This window comes from Odocoileus virginianus, chromosome 5 (assembly GCF_023699985.2).
Source record: "Odocoileus virginianus isolate 20LAN1187 ecotype Illinois chromosome 5, Ovbor_1.2, whole genome shotgun sequence".
NCBI classification, from domain to species: domain Eukaryota; kingdom Metazoa; phylum Chordata; class Mammalia; order Artiodactyla; family Cervidae; genus Odocoileus; species Odocoileus virginianus.
Genome location: NC_069678.1, coordinates 83,779,333 through 83,799,284, shown reverse-complemented (window position 1 = coordinate 83,799,284; position 19,952 = coordinate 83,779,333). Strand labels below are relative to the sequence as shown.

The window sequence follows — 19,952 nt, the reverse complement described above, 5'->3', positions numbered from 1 at the left end:
GAAACAGTAATCAAAAACTTCCCCCAAAATAAAAGTCCAGGGCCTGGCCCTGGTGGGGCCTAGGTGAATTCTACCAAACATTCAAAGAAGACTTAATATCCTTCTCAAACTACTCCAAATAACTGAAGAGGAAGGGATACTTCCTATTTTATAAGGCCCACAACACCCTACACTAAAAGCAAACAGAGAAAACACTCAAAAAAGGAAAATTACAAACAAGTATCACTACTGAATATAGACACAAAAATCCTCAACAAAATATTGGCAAACCAAATATACAATATATTAAAAGGATTAAGTGGATTATTAAGGATTAAGGGATTCTAGGATGCACAAACCAATGTGCTATACCACATTAACAAAATGACTGGATAAAAATCATATAATCATCTCACTAGATGCAGAAAAAGTGTTTGACAAAATTCAACACTGATTTATGATAAACTCTCAATAAAGTGGGTATAGAAGGAATGTACCTCTACATATTCAAGTCCATATGTGCACACACACAGCTAACATTATACTTGATGGTAAAAAACTGAAAGCTGAAACAAGTTTCATGAAACAATATCTTCACCACATTAATTTTTAAAATCTGTTCTTTAAAAGCTTTTTAAAAAAAAAAAATTATTTGGCTGCACTGGGTCTTAGTTTTGGCATGCCAATGTTTAGTTGCAGCATGTGGAATCTACCAGCATCCCCTGCATTGCAAGGTGGATTTTTAACCACAGAACCACCAGGTAGGCCCCTATTGTTTAATTAAAAAGATAAGCTAGTCATAATTTATTAAACTGATTTGACAACCACCTACAGTTTGCAATACTAGAACACTGCTCTAGGATAAACTATATCCAGGGCTGTGACATGTTAATACAAGCAGTTCCCAACTAAGGATCAGAATCTTTCCAACCAACATTCATATATTAATTGGTTATTTGAAATTTGAAACATATCCCATTAAGTAAGGTAGCTGGGAAGTAATATTTACTGAGTAGTTATTACATACATTATTTCTTGATGAATGATCTTGAGAGGAAGAAATTATTACTCCATTACACAGATGGGAGAAGAGTGAGGCTTAGAGAGATTAATAACTTATCCAAAGTAATAAGAACTATACTTGACCCCAAAACACTGTTCTTTCTAGTATACTACATCATTTCCTTATGTTTATGATGACAGCTTACTCCAAACCCCCATTCCTCCAAAACATAAAACTGAAAAATTTGCATTCAATTCAAATTCAATAGGACACTATAGAACCTAATTACTACTTATGGGGATAATCTGTGTAAAGGTTATCCTTAACTACGACTTAGGCTCTCTGAACACATTCTCCGTAGGGACAAGTTCCTTAACATCACGATTTATTGCCAAAATAAGCATAGGAATGGGAACAGAACTCTCAGTGACTTCAGAGCGGTGGGGAGACAAAGAGGAGGTGGGAATTGCTAGAGATGTTCTCAGAACCACTAGGGAAAATAAAGGTAAATTTTTAGCAGAGAGTAACAGAGGAGGCAATGTTGGCTGTTGTACCCTCTGAGTAATCAGCCTCATTTCCATGCATATTCTGCTTCTAGGCCCAATAAAATACAAAATGAAAAACCAAAAGCACTTCGTTCCCCTCCTCCCCCTGTTGGTATAAGTCTGCTGCTAGCTCTCCAGATTCATAGGGTGACAGGAATCTTAGCTTCAGGGCTCTGAGTAGTGGCTCATCTGGGAGTAAAAGTCACATATTTACACCTGTATAGCTAAAAACTTAGGATCTGTAGGGTCTGCAGAGCTTTAGCCTCAGGAAGAATGAAATCTGGAAACAGTCATGTTCTTTCTGTCCTCTCACCTCTGTTCCCTTCTTGAAGGAAAAAGGCTCCCCTCTGCTCATGTCAACTTTTCCTACCTATTACATTCTTTTTGACTCCACTTTCTTATGACTAGGCACCCTAAAGTATAAGCAAACAAACATTTTATTAGTATTTTATTTGTATTTTTGGAGAAGGTTTACAGTTTCAGAAGAAACACTGATTTTTTTTTTCAAACAATAGAAAAAGTTAAAAAAAAAAAAAGAATGTATTTTCTTGGAAGAATAGAAGAAGTCTCTTCAGCAAGCAATGGGCCAATTCCAATTGGAGGAACTAGTGAAGCAAGTTACATACAGGAAGTTCCGATTTATCCAGTTTCAGGAATAACGCAAATCTCTTTTTGTCTAGTTGTGTAAGGCTCCAAATGGGCCATCTCAGCTTTAAACTGGTAACACGCTCATAAACAAAGCTTCCAGGGTCCCATCTAGTGTGAACGCAGGGGTGGTTCACTCTCCAGGAGGCTGCATCTGTTTACAGAATTCATCAAACTGCTGCTGCTCCAGTTCGGTCATGACTCTGTTGAGGGCATAGATCTGAATAGGAGAAAAAGATATGTTAACAGTGGAGGCAGCTGCTCAACCTGTCTTCAGACACCACAGGCTGTGGCATTTGAAAATGCCAGAACTGCATCAGTAATGCAGGGGCAGTGATAAAGCAACTGGAGAGGCAAACAGTAGCTCCACTGGGGAATCTGGAAAGAAGCAGTGAGGCAGGTGCTTGACCTGGCCTTGAAAGGACGGGTAGGGGATTTCCCTGGTGCTCCAGTGGTTAAGAATCCACCTTCCAACGCAGGGGATGTAGTTTGATCCCTGGTTGGGAAGTAAAGATCCACATGCAGGGCAACTAAGCCCATGCACCACAACTACTGAGCCTGTTCACTCCAGAGCCCATGCTCCGCAACAAGAGAAGTCACACGGCACTAGAGAAAAGCCTGAATACTTCAACGAAGAGCCCACAAAACGGCCCCCCCCCGCCCCCCCAGAAAAAGGATTGGTGGGACTTCTCTATAGCTCAGATGGTAAAGAATCCGCCTGCCATGCAGGAGACCTGGGTTCGATCCCTGGGTCAGGAAGATCCCCTGGAGAAGGAAAAGGCAGCCCACTCCAGTATTATTGCCTGGACAATCCTCACGGACAAAGGTGCCTGGTGGGCTACAGTCCATGGGGTTGCAAAGAGTCAAGACACGACTAAGAGACTAACACACACAGGATTTAAACAGGTAGAGACTGGGGAAAGGACCTAAGTGATAGAACAATGGATATTATGACTAAATAATGTAAAAGCACAGCATTAGTTCTAGAAACTTCAAGTATGCTAAATACAAAAGGTTGGGGAGCTGGAGAAAGAAAGAAAGGTATGTTAGGCTCTTAAATGCCACACCAAGTAATCTGCACTTTATCTGGCCGACTCTGGAGAGATAAGTGTGCAGGGAAGAAACCTGATTATATCTGTGCTTTGAGAAAGAAAACTGGCAGTCAGGGAGGAGGGATCACAGGCACTTAGGAGACATCTGTTACAACAGTCCAGGTAGGAGGTAGTAGGAACGTGACCCAGGGCAGGCAGTGGAGGGAGAAGAAAACTGCAAGAGCCATTCCAAGGTGAAAGGCAGGGTAGCTACCTTATTGCTTCACCTTTCAGTAATTAATCAGTCCACCAAAGAACCAGAAACAATGTAAAACCTCCAAATTTGTATAGAAGAAGAAAAGGGCCATGTTTGTGTGTAGGGGATAAAATTTGAATAATCAAAAAGAGAAGGGAAAAACCCTGAGAAGTGAGACAAATAGAAAATATAAAATAAGAGCAGAAATTAATGAAAAGGCAAGCGAATGTACAACAGAGGATCACTGAAACTGCAAGATGGTTCTTTGAAAATTCTAAAGAAAACTCTGCAAACCTCTGAGACTTGTCGAGATAAAAGTGAGGCTGCACGAATATTATCAGAATTAAAAAGAAGTCATAATTACTGATACATGTGTGTTAGTTGCTCAGTCATATCCAACTCTTTGCAACCCCATGAACAGTAGCCTGCCAGGTTCCTTTGACCGTGGAACTCTCCAGACAAGAATACTGGAGCGAGTAGCTATTCCCTCCTCCAGGGGATCCTCCTGACTCAGGGATCAAAGCTGGGTCTCCTGCACTGCAGGAAGATTCTTCACTGTCTCAGTCACCAGGGAAGCCAGAGTAGAAATTAACATCTATGAACTTTGTGTCAATAAGTTTGAAAACTTAAATGATACAAATTCTGAGGAAGAGTAAAATATTCAAAACTGACTAAATAGAAAGCTTGAATTATCCTACAATCTTTTTCCCCCAATTTTTAAAAATTGTGGTAAGAGTCTATAACCTTCAAGGAAAATAGAACTCCACACAGTGAAGTGATGAAAACAGTTTCAAACAACTGAAATGATTCTCAAAAAGCATGGTTAAAATGGCCACCTTTTATGTATGTTTAACAAACACAAATAAATAAATTTGAGTGGTTAAAAAAAACATTGCTCAGTGAACAGGGCCAGTCATGGAATATGGTAGCATACATAATGTTTAGAAACATGCAAAACTAGATGATACACTGTTACACTATACAGTATTATGTGGGAGTACACACAGAAACAGTAAATTAATACAGAACAGCAAGGGGGTGATTAGCATAAAATTAAGGATGGAGGGTCCTGCTTCCCTCAGTTTCTCAGGGAACTGCAGTTCCCACAGGTACTACTCCTGGGAAGGCTGGAGATATGGCCAGAGTGAGGCCTGAGGAGCTTCTAATGCATGGTCATGTTCTATTTCTGTAGTTGGGTGGTAGGGTGTTTGTTTTATTCATCTTCTTTAAGAGTACAAACACATTTTATATATATTATTTATATGTATTATATATATATATTATTATGTATTAAGTATATATTTATACTAAGCAGAGAAAGAAGACTTAAAATGGGTCAAGGGTACAAGCCAAGGAATGAAAGACTTTCAAGGAAGAAAAGGTCACCAAAAGTTCCAAATGTTGCTTCAACTGCCAAATGGGCCTCTGTTTCCATTCTCCCCTCTCATCTCCCCTCATCTCACTTCCTGGAATGTGGCATCTATGCAAAACTGAACGGAAACTGTTTCTGCCTCCCTTCATGGGCTCCTGTCACATTCTTATCTTAGGAGGTTGCATTCCAGGCCACACAAGATGAACCAGCAGCTGTGGGGCAAAGCTGGAAGCAGGGGAGAATGTCAAGAGACCTGTTTAAATGGCAGGCCTGCCCCTCAGTCCATCACCACCTAGGGATTCTGGTCAGCACACCCCACTTTAAATGAGGATAATGCCTCCTACCTCACAAGGTCACGTATGTCATATCTCCCATCTTTATTCCAGGAAGGATTTACAAAGGTCAAAGTGAGAGCAACAGTAATACACACCAGTATGAAGATAACATGTGGTCAGGCACGTGCCTGGCACATCTGAGGAGCTCAACAAGTGCCAGCTGCTACAACAGTGCAAGTCCAATATGACAGCTTAGCAAGTCAGCACATTCAACTTAGACTGACCACAATAAAAGCACAGCGACTCGTGGTAACCATCACTGCTATTTTCGAGGGCTTTCTCTGGGGCAGGCACTGTACTATGTGCTTTAGATACAGCATTTCTGCTTACAACAAACTCATGTGACTGATGTCATCATCCTCATTTTACCAAGGAGGAATTGAAGAACTGAGGTTCAGAGAGGTTAGGTATCTTGCCCAAGTTAACCTGGGAAGAACTGGAACTTATGGAGCTGGGATTTGAGATCAGACAAGTAAGTGTAACCCGTGAAACCTCACCAACAAGGTGTCAATGAGTGTATGAACAATGTCCTCAATGACATCCATCACTGCCGTGTGCACAAAGGACAGTTTCCTAGGGCTGTTTCTTATGGCGGTTCTCCGACTTTCACCAAAGTGCAATGCAGTAAAATCATCTGGGGGCCTGGGTCCAGGTGGGGATGGGGAGGTGAAGTAAAGTGGGAACAATCTGTTGGAAGCCAGGTCCGCAGCTCTCAGATGGTCTGACTTAATCCAAAGGCAGATTTCAGTTTATAGATTAACTTCAAACACACTATTAAATTTACTCATTTTGACAGTCTTCTTCACTGAACGCAAGCTGCACAAAGGCAGGGATGCCTCCATGCCCACAACAGTGCCTAGCAGGTAGTCGCAGTTCAATACTGTTAGTGACTGGATCAGATTAACAAAAGTTTAAGGTCTGACACTATTAAGCACTGAAAAAGAAGTGAGGGATGTTGAACCCTCTTACCCTGCTAATATGGGTACAAACTTGTATAATCTCTTTGAAAACAATTTGGCAACATCTGATAAATTTGAAAATGTACCCCATAATTCTACTTCTAGTTATATTCGCCCTATAGGAATTCCAGTATAGGAGTCAAAGGAGACATCTAAAGGGTTTTCACTACAGCGCTGTTTGTAACAGCAAAAAAAAAAAAAAACACCCTATAAATCATTTAAACATTCATCACTGGAAGGTGGGGTAAATATACGTAGATTCACAAAGTAGATTATTATAAACAATGATGATGAATAAACTAGATTCTTACATTAACATGAATAATTCTGAAAAAACATAATGCAAAATAAAACATGCAGTTAGTTTAAGATTTTAAAACAAAAAATTTTATACTGTTCAAGAATATCTACTAATATATTTGAATGTAAAAGTATTAAAAAAAATCATGGTTGTCCATAAAGAGGGGAAAAATGGCATAAGACAGGAAATGGAGAAAGGGGATTTCAAATTTACAGGTAATTTTTATTTATCTTAAAAAAGACTACATGCAAATATGCCAAAATGTTAAACACTGCCAATCTGGGGTGCTGAGTACCCAGGTGTTTGTTAGAAATTAAAAAAAAAAAAAAAAACAGAAAAGAAATAGAAACAGGGAAAAGACCAGAGTAAGCTTTTTCCTGATATTAAATACTAAAGTAAAATATCCATGTAAACAGTCAAATAGACTTTTAAGGACAGATTGAACAAAGGAACACAGTGGTGAGTGTAGAGCTTGGGCCTCTACTTCTGAATCAGGAGCAGCTACTCTCCAGGACAAATCCAGGACATCTGTGCTGGGGTGTCTGACACTTGTTCTTGGACTCCCTTACAGGACCCTCCCTCACACGGCCCTTCTCTTTCTCCTTTCTTCCTTCCCTCAGCACTCGGCCACAAAAGCTCTGCACCAGGGGTCATCAGGAGACCACCTGGGACTGGTCGGGGTGGGAGTGGGGTTCCTGACACTTGGCATGTGACTCTGGTCTGCCGCCTCACCATCTGGTCCTCAGAGATCTCCTCTGGACACCTAGGAGAACCCTGTTTTTGGCTGGAGGCAGGCGGGGCTCCCCTATACCGTTCTCTGCTCTCCCTATTCCAGCATCATCTCCAGCAAACGACAGGTACACGGGCCCTCCTCACGCTCACCTCTGCTCTCTGTCTCTGCTTCAGCTCCTGCTGGGCTGACTTCTGCTTGGCCTTCTCGATTCTGCTGACAGGCTCTTTAACTTTGGGCTTTTCTTTACGTGAAGGTGGATCCATGACTTGATTTCCGTATACTTCTTAGTCACCTCTAACCTGGATGGTACAGAGGAAAGCTGATCTAAAAACAAAGAACGAACGAACTTCCAGAAACTTAGGCCGTACCTCAGCTCCTTCCTTTGGCAGGTGAGGCAGAGGGGCCCCGGAGGAAAGGGCGCTGCATTGGAGGAATAAGACCTGAGTCCTACTGCCAGCACCTCACTGAGTGTCTCTAGGCAAATCTCATCCCCACTCCGAGCCTTAGTTTTCCCCATCTGCCCAAGAGAACAACGGTCCATTCCCCGGCCCCTCCCACCAGCGGCGGTAAGAGCACTAAACGCGAAAAGCCCAGTGAACGGTTTCCTACTCTGTCGCGGGCTGCATCCAGCGTGCCACTGCCGGACACCGCGGCCCAGAGGGACCGGCAGGGCGAAGTCGAAGCGGGGCGACGGGGAGCCCGAGCATCACGCTGCCGCCAACCTCGGGACCCCACCTCTGTCCTCCCATCGGGTAACAGCCTGCGGGGCCCGCCCTCCGCCACCGCCCCGTCCGGGCCCCAAGCCCGGCCCCAGGGGAGCTCCCCTCCCGCCGCCACCGCCCTCTCCCGTACAAAATGGCGGCGGGAGGCGGGCGGCGCTAGGGACTCGGCGCCTTTCCTCCCCGGCCTCAGGATACCGGCCCTGCCGCGCCGCGGACAAGGCCCCACGCGTGGACCCTCACCTTCCCCTACCTCAGGGCCTAGCTTCTGAGCCTGCCGCGCCTCGGATTGGGCGGGGGCTTGGGGGCGGGGCCTGGGGCGGGGCAAGGAACCGGAGGGCGGACCGGCGGGCCGAGGCCCCGCCCACAGGCCAGCCTGCGCGGGCGCAGAAAGCGTGTCTGTACTCCCAGCTTAGGCTCAGGAGCTGGAGCTGGGGCTGGGGCGAGTGGGTACCAGTAGCTGAAACTTTTCCAGGGGGAGTTTTCCTGGGACAGCTGCTAGGCTTTGAAGGGAGAGATCTGAAACCTGGGGCTAGAATTGTAACTCGCTGAGGGATGGTGGTTGGCGTCTTCTGGATTCGGAAACTTGTTAGGAAGATCAAGTGAGACCCCGTTTGCTAGGATGCTTTGAAGAAAGGAAATCTTGACAAAAGTATAAGTAGCCAATATAAATGAAGAGAAACGCTCAAGTTCACTGACAATCGATAACTTTAGTTACTTTTTTTTTTTGAAGTTACATTTTTATAACTATTTATAGTAATTTTGGGCTTCGATGGTGGCTCAGCAGTAAAGAATCGGCCTGCAGTGTGGGAGTTGCAGGTTCCATCTCTGGGTCAGGGAGATCCCCTGGAGGAGGAAATGGCAATCCATTCCAGTATTCTTGCCTGGGAAATCCCAGGCGTGTCCACTCCTGTTGTTCCTTCAAGGACTAGGCAAGAATCGAAACAAAAGGGGGCTTCTAAGCAGCAGTGAAAGTATAGGCTGATGGACACTCACACACTTTCAGTCAAAATGTAAATTATCACAACCTTTTGAGAAGCCAGTTTATCACTGCACAGCAAAAGCCTTGATAATGAGCATAACCCCTCAAAAGGACAAATAATGCTTGATTCTGTTTTTGTGAGATATCTAAAGTAGTCAAATTCTTAAAAAAGTAGAATGGTGATTGCCACAGACTGGGGTGGGGGAAAGGGAAGCTGTTCAATGGGTATAGAATTTCAGTTTTGCAAGATGAAAAAGCCCTAGAGATCAGCTGCACAACACTGTGTAAATAGTTAATACCACAGCACTGCACACTTAAAAAATAGTTAAACCCACCTAAGGAGGTAAAGACCTGTCCTTGGAAAATTATAGAACACTGATGAAAGAAACTAAAGACACAAACAAATGGAAAGATGAACCATGTTCATGGACTGGTAGAATTACGGTTGTTAAAATGACCATACTGTCAAAGGCAATCTAGATTCAGTGCAATCCCTATCACAATACCAAGAGCATTTTTCACAGAACTAGAACAAGTAATTTTAAAATTTGCATGGACACAAAAAAGAGCCTGAATAGTGAAAACAATATTGAGAAAGGAGAACAGACCTGGAGGAATCATGCGCTCTGACTTTAGACTACACTACAAAGCTGCAGCAATCAAAATAGTATGGTATAGGCACAAAAATAGACACATGGATCAATGGAACAGTATACAGAGCCCAGAAATAAACCCATGCACTTATGGTCAATTAATCTACAACAAAGGAGGTAAGTATATACAATGGAGAAAGGACAGTGTCTTCAATAATTTATGCTGGGAATACTGGACGACTACATGTAAAACAATGAAATTAGAACACTCCCTAACACTATACACAAAAATAAACTCAAAATGGATTAAATGCCTAAATATAAGACCAAAATCCTTAAAAATCCTAGAAGAAAACATAAGCATAACAAGTTTGACATAAATTGTAACAATTTTTTGATCTGTCTCCTAAAGCAAAGGAAATAAAAGCAACACACAAGTGGAAAATTATTAAAATCTTTTGCATAGCAAAGGAAACCATCAACAAAATGAAAAGACATAGGAGAAAATATTTGCAAATGACATGTTCAATAAATAGTTAATATGCAAAATATATAAGCAGTTCATGTACTCAATATCAAAAAACCAAACAATCCAGTTGAAAAATGGGCAGAATACCTGAGTAGATATTTCTCCAAAGAAGATACACAGATGACCAACAGGCACGTGAAAAGATGCTCAACATCATTAATCATCAGTTCAGTTCAGTTCAGTTGCTCAGTCATTTCCGACTCTTTGAGACTCCACGGACTGTAGCACTCTGGGCTTCCCTGTCCATCACCAAATCCCGGGGTTTGCTCAAACTCATGTCCATTGAGTCGGTAATGTCATCCAACCATCTCATCCTCTGTTATCCTCTTCTCCTGCCTTCAATCTTTCCCAGCATCAGGGTCTTTTCAAATGAGTCAGTTCTTCACATCAGGTGGCCAAAGTATTGGAGCTTCAGCTTCAGCATCAGTCCTTCCAATGAATATTCAGGACTGATTTCCTTTAGGATGGACTGGTTGGATCTCCTTCAGGCCAAGGGACTCTCAAGAGTCTTCTCCAACACCATGGTTCAAAAGCATCAATTCTTCTGAGCTCAGCTTTCTTTATAGTCCAACTCTCCCACCCATACATGACTACTGGAAAAACCATAGCTTTGACTAGATGAACCTTTGTTGGCAAAGTAATGTCTCTGCTTTTTAGTATGCTGTCTAGGTTGGCCATAACTTTTCTTCCAAGGAATAAGCGTCTTTTAATTTTATGGCTGCAACCACCATCTGCAGTGATTTTGGAGCCTCCCAAAATAAAGTCTGTCACTGTTTCTATTGTTTCCCCCATCTATTTGCCATGAAGTGATGGGACCAGATGCCATGATCTTAGTTTTCTGAATGTTGAGTTTTAAGCCAGCTTTTTCACTCTCCTCTTTCATTTTCATCAAGTGCAAATTAAAACGGCAATGAGATAGCATCTCACATCTGTCATAATGCCTATCATCAAAAAGACACAAGTGTTATTGAGGATGTAGAGAAAAAGGAACCCTTGTACACTGTTTGTGGAAATGTAACTTGGTGCAACCACTGTGGAAAACAATATGGGAGTTTCTAAAAATATTAAAAATTAAACGACCACCTGACCCAGCAATTCCACTCCTGGATATACATATTAAAAGAAAATGAAAACACTAATTAAAAAAGATACATACACCCAAATGTTCATAGTGTCATTGTCTACAATTGCCAGTTTGGGTTTGGACACAACCTAAGTGCTCATCAACAGATGAATGGATGTAGAATGGATATAGAAGGTGTGGTACATATATACAGTGGAATACTACTCAATCCAAAAAAAAAAAGAATGAAATTTTGCCATTTGCAACAACATGGATGGACTTGGAGAGTATTTTGCTAAGTGAGATAAGTCAGACAGAGAAAGACAAATACTGTATGATATCACTTATATGTGGAATCTAAAAAATAAAATGAGCTAGTGTAGTGACCAGAACAAAAAAGGAACAGACTCACAAGTATTGAAAACAAACTAGTGGTAATCAGTGGGAAGATGGGGAGGGGACAAAAAGAGGTAAGGGATTAAGAGGTACAAACTATAAATAAGCTACGTGGATATACTGTACAACACAGGGAATATAGCTAGTATGTTGTAGAAATTATAAATGGAATATAACCTTTAAACATTGTGAATCACTATATTTTTCACCTGTAACATGTAATATTCTATACCAACTATACTTCAATTTAAAATTTTTAAAAAAGATTTAAGATGGTAAGTTTTATGTTATGTGGGTTTTTAAAATCACAAAAACAAAAAAAAGCACAACCTTTGACTCAACAACTGCACTTTTAAATTATCCTAACTAAATAATCAGAGTGGGTGCTATTCCTAAGAGTAAAAAACCAAAGCAACCAAAATATTTATAAATAGAGATTGATTAAGTAAATCACAGGATAGCTAAAATAGGATTCTATGCAGCCATTATGGTGACATAGAAGAATATTTTTTAAATGTTTTTAGTATATTAAATATGGCAAGTATACTAAATATAAATTTAGTATATTAAATATACAACATAGTCACAATATTTGTTTTATCATTTCAGAAAAGTTTATTATACACGTGAAAAAGAGGCTGGATAGAAGCACATCAAATTGCATATTCATATTACTTTGAGTGGAAATTCTTTTATCTTCTCTGTGTTTTTCTGTATTTTCCAAATTTTTTTCAATGAGCATTTAAACTTCAGCAAGATTTATATTTTCTTTTACACTTTTATCACATTGTACAGTTTATAAAATTCATATAAACTCTGGATTAGATTATAGCTTGAGACAGGGCAGGGACCTTTGGAAGGCTTTAGAAAGCCAATGGAAACAGACTAGATATATAGAGTATTAAGTAGTGGAAAAGCTAAACTGGAAGGTTGGAGAAACAGTGGACCACTGATGAAAAGTGAAGGTATGATGGGTTGGCTTGGGAAGGGATGAGGAAGAGGATAAATCAGAGGGGTGTGTGTGTGTAGGAGAGAGACAGAGACAGAGAGAGAGATAGAAATAGAGAGAGCGGGCTAGTTTACACTTAGAGATGGCAATAAGCTAGAGTTGTCCACTAAGCACAGGGCTCCAGAGAGTCACGGGTGTGGAGGTACTGGTTTGGGATTCTTCATCAGGAAGGTGAATGCTGGAGCCAGGAGGGAATGAAAGTCCCCTCTCTGTTCTTCATCCATGAATTTATACTTTCTCTCTCTCTCTGTCTCTCGACCATCAACAGAGTCTTGGCCAGTCTACCAATTCCCTGGTTGCTTGAGTCTGTTTACATGAATATGCTGCTGCTGCTGCTGCTAAGTCACTTCAGCCGTGTCCGACTCTGTGTGACTCCATAGACGGCAGCCCACCAGGCTCCCCCGTCCCTGGGATTCTCCAGACAAGAACACTGGAGTGGGTTGCCATTTCCTTCTCCAAAGCATGAAGGTGAAAAGTGAAAGTTAAGTCGCTCAGTCGTGTCTGACTCTTAGTTACCCCATGGACTGCAGCCTACCAGGCTCCTTCGTCCATGGGATTTTCCAGGCAAGAGAACTGGAGTGGGTTGCCATTGCCTTCTCTATTACATGAATATAACTGTAGAATATTTTTACAGTGTATATTGTACTAATATTTCATTCACTTTATTAAGCAACTTTTTTTTTTTTTTACCCTGGAGTCAAAAATTGTTTTTTTCCTTTGTGTAATTATCTATGCAACTACTGGTAATCATTCCATAAACTCTCCATCAGGACTGTAAAATGTCTTTTAATCTGGTCACAAAAATCTAATATATTTCAACTGTTTTTTTCCCTTGGAGAAAAAAACATTCCTTAGGCTTATCCTCTTATTCCAAGCTTTACTCTTGGCTTTGCTGTCCCACTGTAGTCCTGAGACTTCCCATAACCACATTTGGGGACTTGCATCTCCTCTTCTTGCCAAATCCCCTGTCTCCTGGATCTTCCTATTTGTGGTTTATTCTCTCATTTTGGAGGAGTTCATTCCTCAGTAATTTCCCCGGGACAGTTTCACGGGAGGTAAATTTTTGAAATCTTGCTTGTCTAAAAATGGGTTTACTTTGCTCTCACACTTGATTGACAGTTTGTCGTGGCACAGATTGGAAATCACTTTCCCTCAGAATTTTAAAGGCATTGATCCATCGTTGTCTAGCTTTTCATGTGGCTAGACTCTGAGAAGGCTTCCTAGGTGGCACTAGCAGTAAGGAACGCATTTGCTAATGCAGGAGATGTAAGAGATGCAGGTTTGATTTCCATGTTGGGAAGATCCCCTGGAGGAAGGCATGGCAACCCACTCCAGTATTCTTGCCTAGAGAATCCCATGGACAGAGGGGCCTGGTGGGCTACAGTCCATAGGGTTGCAAAGAGTCAGACACGACTGAAGCAACTTTGCATGCATGCAGACTCTTGAGAAGTCTGATTTATTCTGATTTCTGTAACTTCCTATGTAATTTTTCTTTGTTCACTTGTTTCTGGAAGCTTCTAAGACATGTATTTTCCATTCTTGATCTTTTGAACCTTTATCATGATAAGTAATAATAATGTAAGTCTTTTTCATGCATTGCAGTAGGTATTCAGTGGCCCTTTTCAATCAGGAAACACATAGTCTTCAATTCTGGGAAATTTTCATTGTGTTAGATTTCCTTGTTTTTTCCATCATTTTTTCTCTTATTTTCTATATCCTGGTTTTGCTTATTCTAACTCTATAAGAGATTTTTTTTTACCCTCTAGTTTTTCTGTTGAATTTGCTAATTTTTTGCTATAAAATTTTAATTTCCAGTGTTTTACCTGGTTCTCTGGCTTTCTTTTTGGTAGCCTCTTGCATTTGTGTTGTTGAGTCAGGATCTTATTTCATGTTTCTGAGTTGTTGTTTTCTGCCATTTTCTCCCACTTCTTAGACTGCCTCTGTTTATTTTTGTCTCTGGCTTTCAAGTTGGAGGCTTTCCGCAGATGATAATAACAGCTGCCGTTTACTGGGTGTAAGGGCTCCCTGGTGGCTCAGGCAGCAAAGAATCTGCCTGCAATGCAGGGGACCTGGATCTGATCCCTGGGAAGATCCCCTGGAGGAGGAAATGGCAACCCACTTCAATATTCTTGCCTGGGAAAATTTCATGGACAGGGGAATCTGGCGAGCTACTGTCCATGTGGTTGCAAAGAGTTGGACATGATTGAACAACTAACAGGCTTCCCTGATAGCTCAGACAGTAAAGAATCTGCCAGCAATGAGGGAGAAGCAGGTTCAATCCCTGGGTCAGGAAGATCCCCTGGAGAAGGAAATGGCAACCCACTCCAGTATTCTTGCCTGGAAAATTCCATGGACAGAGGAGCCTTGCAGGTTACCGCTAATGGTGTTGAAAAGAGTTGGACACAGCTGAGCGGCTAACATTTTTGTTGGGTGTAAAGCACAGTTCTAAGTATTTTACATGTTTTAACTAATTTAATCTTTACACCCAATGAAGGAGTTACCATTTGTATCCTCAGTTTACCAATAAGATACAAACTACTGTGTATAGTTCACCAGGCTCCTCTGTCCTTGGGATTCTCCAGGCAAGAGTACTGAAGTGGGTTGCCATTTCCTTCTCCAGGGGATCTTCCCAACCCAGGGATCTAACTCTCAACTCTTTCATCTCTTCAATCTCCTGCATTGACAGGTGGGTTCTTTACCATTAGTGCCACCTGGAAATCCTATAAAATAAATAAGCTACAGCATATATTGTACAGCACAAGGAATATAGCCAATATTTTATAATAACTATAAATAGAGTATAACCTTTAAAAAAAGTGATTGGTTTATTTACTATTCTTGTGCATGAGGCTGTGATAAAATTGAAAAAAGTTGATTTTCCTGAAAAAATTACAAAGAAATGTAAAAAAATTTTACTAGTAAGGAGAATTCCCTGGTAGTCCAATGGTTAGAGCTCCAAGCCTTCACTGCTGGGGGCATGGGTGCCATCCCTGGCCGGGAAACTAAGATCCCACATACTGTGTGGTGAGGCCAGAAAAAGAAATTTACTGGTAGGGAACCTGGGATACAGTAGGTTACGACTCTCACCCAGGTCACACAACTCAGAAGTGAACCTGAATGTAATCAAACTTCCAGCTTTCCAGTTTAGGAAATCTGAGAAATAGAGAAATACATTAAATGTTACCACAGGAATGTAATTGGCCAAATCTACAATGTGTTCCTTTGTATAAGGCAATTTACCAATAATCAAGGGTGTAAGGAAAGCTTTTGAAAGAAGGGCAGAGGAATCATTATGGAATAAAGACACTTAAGAAATTTAACCACAAAATACAATGTGTGTTCCTTGTTTGGATCCAAGTTTGAACAAGCCATTATAAAAAGACATGTTTGACATCACTGAAAGCATATGAACATAGACTAGACACCAAATAATATTAAGGGATTATTGTCAACTTTGATAGGTGTAGTGATGGCATGAAGGGTGTAGTTGTGTGTGTGTGTTAAAAATTACTGAGAACTCCCAAGAGCTTCAGTTTCTGTGGGTTATGTTTTTTGAAATTTACCATATTAGAAATTAAAATGGAGATACTTAAATTACAATTATTGCTTCATTTGAAAACAAAAATAATAAACACATTACATGTTAACATAAACAACATGTTTTATGAAAAACAATTATTTTCTGGAACAAAGAAGTTAGTGAGAAAGATGGATTTGTTTTCTGTTTCTATAAATCTTTTTATATGTCTGACTTAATAGAGGTCAGCGGTATCCTCATACAAACTACTGCATTCAATCAGGAAGTTCATGTACAGTTGACCCTTGAACAGCGATGGTTTGAATTGCGCAGGTCCACTTATATGTGGATATTTTTCTTTTTCTTTAAAAAAATTTTTTTTAAAAAATTGAAGTCGTTGATTTCCAGAGTTGCATTAGTTTCTAGTATATAGCAGAATGATTCAGTTATATATATAAATATATATTTATTATTTTTAATATTTTTCCACTATGATTTATTACAGCATATTGACTCTAGGCCCCTGTGTTATACAGTAGGTCCTTGCTGTTTATCTATTTTATATATAGTATTTTGTATCTGCTAATTCCAAAGTCCTTATTTATTCCTTCCTTACCCCCTTTTCCCTTTGTTAACTGTAACTTTGTTCTCTATGTCTGTGATCCTGTTTGTTTTGTAAATACGTTCATTTGTGTCATATTTTAGATTCCACATATAAGTAATATCATATGGCATTTGTCTTTCTCTTTCTGACTCACTTCATCTAGTATGATAATCTATAGGGCCATCCATGTTGCTGCAAATGGCATTATGTCATTCATTTTAATGGGTGAGTAGTATTCCATTGTGTGTGTGTGTGTTCATCTACTTTATCCATTCATCTGTTGATGGACATTAGGTTGCTTCCATGTCTTAGCTATTGTAAATAGTGCTGCTTTGAACACTGAGGTGCATATATCTTTTTGAATTATAGTTTTCTCTGGATATGTGCCCAGGAGTGGGATTGCTGGATCATATGGCAACTTTATTTTTTACCTTTTTAAGGAAATTCCAGGCTGTTTTTCATAGTGGCTACACCAATTTACATTCCCACCAACAGTATAGGAGTGTTCTCTGGAAAAGGAGCATTTCAATCACCTCAGATAATTGTGGATTTTTTTTTCTTTGATGCTAGAAGAAACTTGACAAGTGGTAGTTTCTTAAAAGTTATTGCAGCATAGAATCTAAAACTATACCAGTGAACTTTTCCTATCTTTCCTCGCCTGTTTTTACTGAGATATAATTGTGTAAGTTTATAACATTGTATAAGTTTGAGGTGTACAGTAGGTTGATTTGACACACTTACAGATTGCAATCTGATTGCCATGATACAGGTAGCTACCACCACCAGCACATCACATAATTACTGTTTCTTTTTTGTGGTGAGAGCATTTAAGGTCTACTCTTTTGTTGTTCAGTCACTAAGTCGAGTCTGACTCTTTGAGACCCCAAGGACTGCAGCATTCCAGGCTTCCCTTGACCTTCACTATTTCCCTGAATTTGCTCAAACTCATGTTCATTGAGTCAGTGATGCCATCCAACCATCTCCTCCTCTATCGCCCTCTTCTCCTCCTACCCTCAACCTTTCCCAGCATCAGAGTCTTTTCCAATGAGTTGGCTCTTCGCATCAAGTGGCCAAAGTATTGGAGCTTCAGCTTCAGCATCAATCCTTCCAGTGAATATTCAGGGTTCATTTCCTTTAGGATTAACTGGTTTGATCTACTCTTTTAGCAACTTTCAACTATATTATATACCAATGAACTTCTCATACTGTTACAGTAAAATACACTAGATTATTTTGAATTTTGGTGGATCTTTTACTCATGCATGGTTGTCAACACATGTATTAGTCAATTTGAATTTACTGGTTCACTGAATTGTGAAGATCTTTCAAATGTTGACACATTTCATATTCATTAATGTCACTACCAATCTCATCAGGAAAATCTTTTAGTGGGAAATCATTAAGCTCACAGTAGCAAATAAAAGTTTTCCAAACTTCTAATTTCCAACCAAAATATCAAATCTCTTTGGCAACAAATACTGTTAGTTGTCTTCCTTGAAGTGACAGGTGCCCTTTGTTCCTTTTAGAGGAACAACTGCCAAGTCCCCAAGTCTGAATAATCATAGTTTGTCTATTGGTTATACTTTTTGGTAGGAATGAAGTTTATGAGTAAAGAGCTAGTTCAGCTCGCAAGTCATCATTTATGTGCTTTTCCTGGAGAAAGGCATTGTATCTTGATACGCAGCAGAACTGCTTAAGCCTACTTCCATTTTGACGCACTTAATATTTAAAAGATATGTGCTCAGTGGTTGAGCTTCAATACAATCAGCAACTTCTACTGCAGTTTGGTGCCACTTCCTTGACTGTACTAAGATGCTGTCGGTTTTACCCATCATTGCTTTTGCAGGTTCATGGAAAATGTCAACACCTTGAAAAAGACAAATGATGGTTCAGTGAACATGATCGCACGGGGATCCCATGAAAGGATCTCAGGGACTCTCAAACTTCATGGATCCACATTGAGAATTGCTGTCGCAGAGAAATTGTTGCAAATATAAACTGGGTAACATAGGTCAAGAATGTTCATTGCAGCACTATTTGTACAAGCAAAAGCCCAGAAATAACCTTCACTTTTATCAATGAGGAAATGGGCAGACTGTTGGTATACTCATATTAAATACAATAATCTACCACACAGTAGGGCTTCCCAGGTGGTACAGTGGCTAAAGAATCCTCCTGCCATGCAGGAGATGCAAGAAACTTGGGTTCAATCACTGGGTTGGGAAGATCCCCTGGAGAAGGAAATGGCAACCTCTTCCAGTATTCTTGTCTGGAAAATTCCATGAACAGAAGAGCCTGGCAGGTTACAGTCCATGGGGTTGCAAAGAGTCAGATACGACTGACCACACACACACAACCCCACACACACCACAGTGTAGGATGAACATACTAAAGTTCTATCAATCAGTAGGGATAAATTTCACTGTCTTAATTTGCACTCCACAAAATCAGGGTGTGAGACAAATTCTGCAGTTCAGGAGTGTATTTTGGTGGTGATCCCAGGAATCAGAAATAGTGAGTGAGAAGAAAAGGAAGACAAACCAATAATACGTGCATTACTGAGTTACCGATAATGGTGGGGATTGTCCTCCTTCCCGTCAAGCGGAGCTCCTTGAGGAATTGTGTAGAATACAGCTTAGAACTGTTCCTCTGGAGATGTGGGGCTGGACCATTTTCCACTGACTTCCACCCTTGACCGTCCAAGCCCCCTAGACCCCCTGGGGCATTCATTAACTTTACTGAACTCCTAAGCTACGCACAGGCTGAACAGCCTTCTCAAGTTTGTAAAGACTCCCAGCTCAGTAGGCAAAGAACTGCTATGGCCTGTGAGGGGGAATGCTGGCAGCTTGCCTGCAAGTCTAACTCAGCTACCCTGAAATTGAGTGGGCTGAGGGGACATGGTGTGAGCTACCGTAGGTGCTGCTAGACTCAGAAACTAATGTGGAGTGAAAAAGGAAAATCACAGGAACTCATGTACAACGTGCTCCATCTTTGTAAAGTTCAAAAATACATAAAAGTATATAATGCGTGGGTAAGAAGACAATTATGTATATTATGAACATAAAATTATGGATGTTCTGGGAGCAAGATAGGCGGGAAAGGGTTTATCACATATTGGGGGACAGTCAGCAGGTTTGTCAGAAAGCACATGTCAGAGTGCATTTGGAGATAAAAGTAGCGAGTTAAAGTAGGTGGCTAATTGATGGGTGTCTGAGGCCAGTCTTCAATTTGACTCTGATTTGGAAAGTAAAAAGGGGCAAGCTTTTCAGCATGGGTGTGATCGGAGCAAAACGTGTCAAAGCAATCAGCGTGCTTGAATGGGAGCGGGAGCTGAGGGGCAGAGGTCCCTTACCTGGTGGCGCTGGGAGGCTTTCCTGCTTT

At 40.7% G+C, this 19,952-nt stretch overlaps 1 protein-coding gene across 5 annotated transcripts; it reads right to left on the bottom strand.

The window, feature by feature from the left end:
• Positions 1-1,958: 1,958 nt before the first annotated feature.
• SVBP (small vasohibin binding protein) lies at positions 1,959-8,222 on the bottom strand. 5 transcript variants are annotated; one of them, XM_020914674.2, is made up of 3 exons: positions 8,132-8,222; positions 7,309-7,458; positions 1,959-2,392 (listed from the first exon to the last, which is right to left on the bottom strand). In XM_020914674.2, exons 2-3 carry the CDS (start codon positions 7,420-7,422, stop codon positions 2,306-2,308), a joined length of 201 nt encoding a protein of 66 aa, XP_020770333.1. In that variant the 5' UTR covers positions 7,423-7,458; positions 8,132-8,222; the 3' UTR covers positions 1,959-2,305. The 5 variants fall into 5 exon arrangements, with proteins under 5 accessions (XP_020770333.1, XP_020770335.1, XP_020770336.1 ...); XM_020914676.2 differs by having other exon boundaries at positions 8,122-8,192; XM_020914677.2 differs by having other exon boundaries at positions 7,309-7,483; positions 8,132-8,168.
• Positions 8,223-19,952: the final 11,730 nt, after the last annotated feature.

Coding starts and splice junctions, on each gene's coding strand:
- SVBP (XM_020914674.2), bottom strand. CDS start 7,422: ATGGATCCACCTTCACGTAAAGAAAAGCCCAAAGTTAAAGAGCCTGTC. Junction 2,393..7,308: donor AGCAGAGACAGAGAGCAGAG/GTGAGCGTGAGG, acceptor TCTCCTATTCAG/ATCTATGCCCTCAACAGAGT.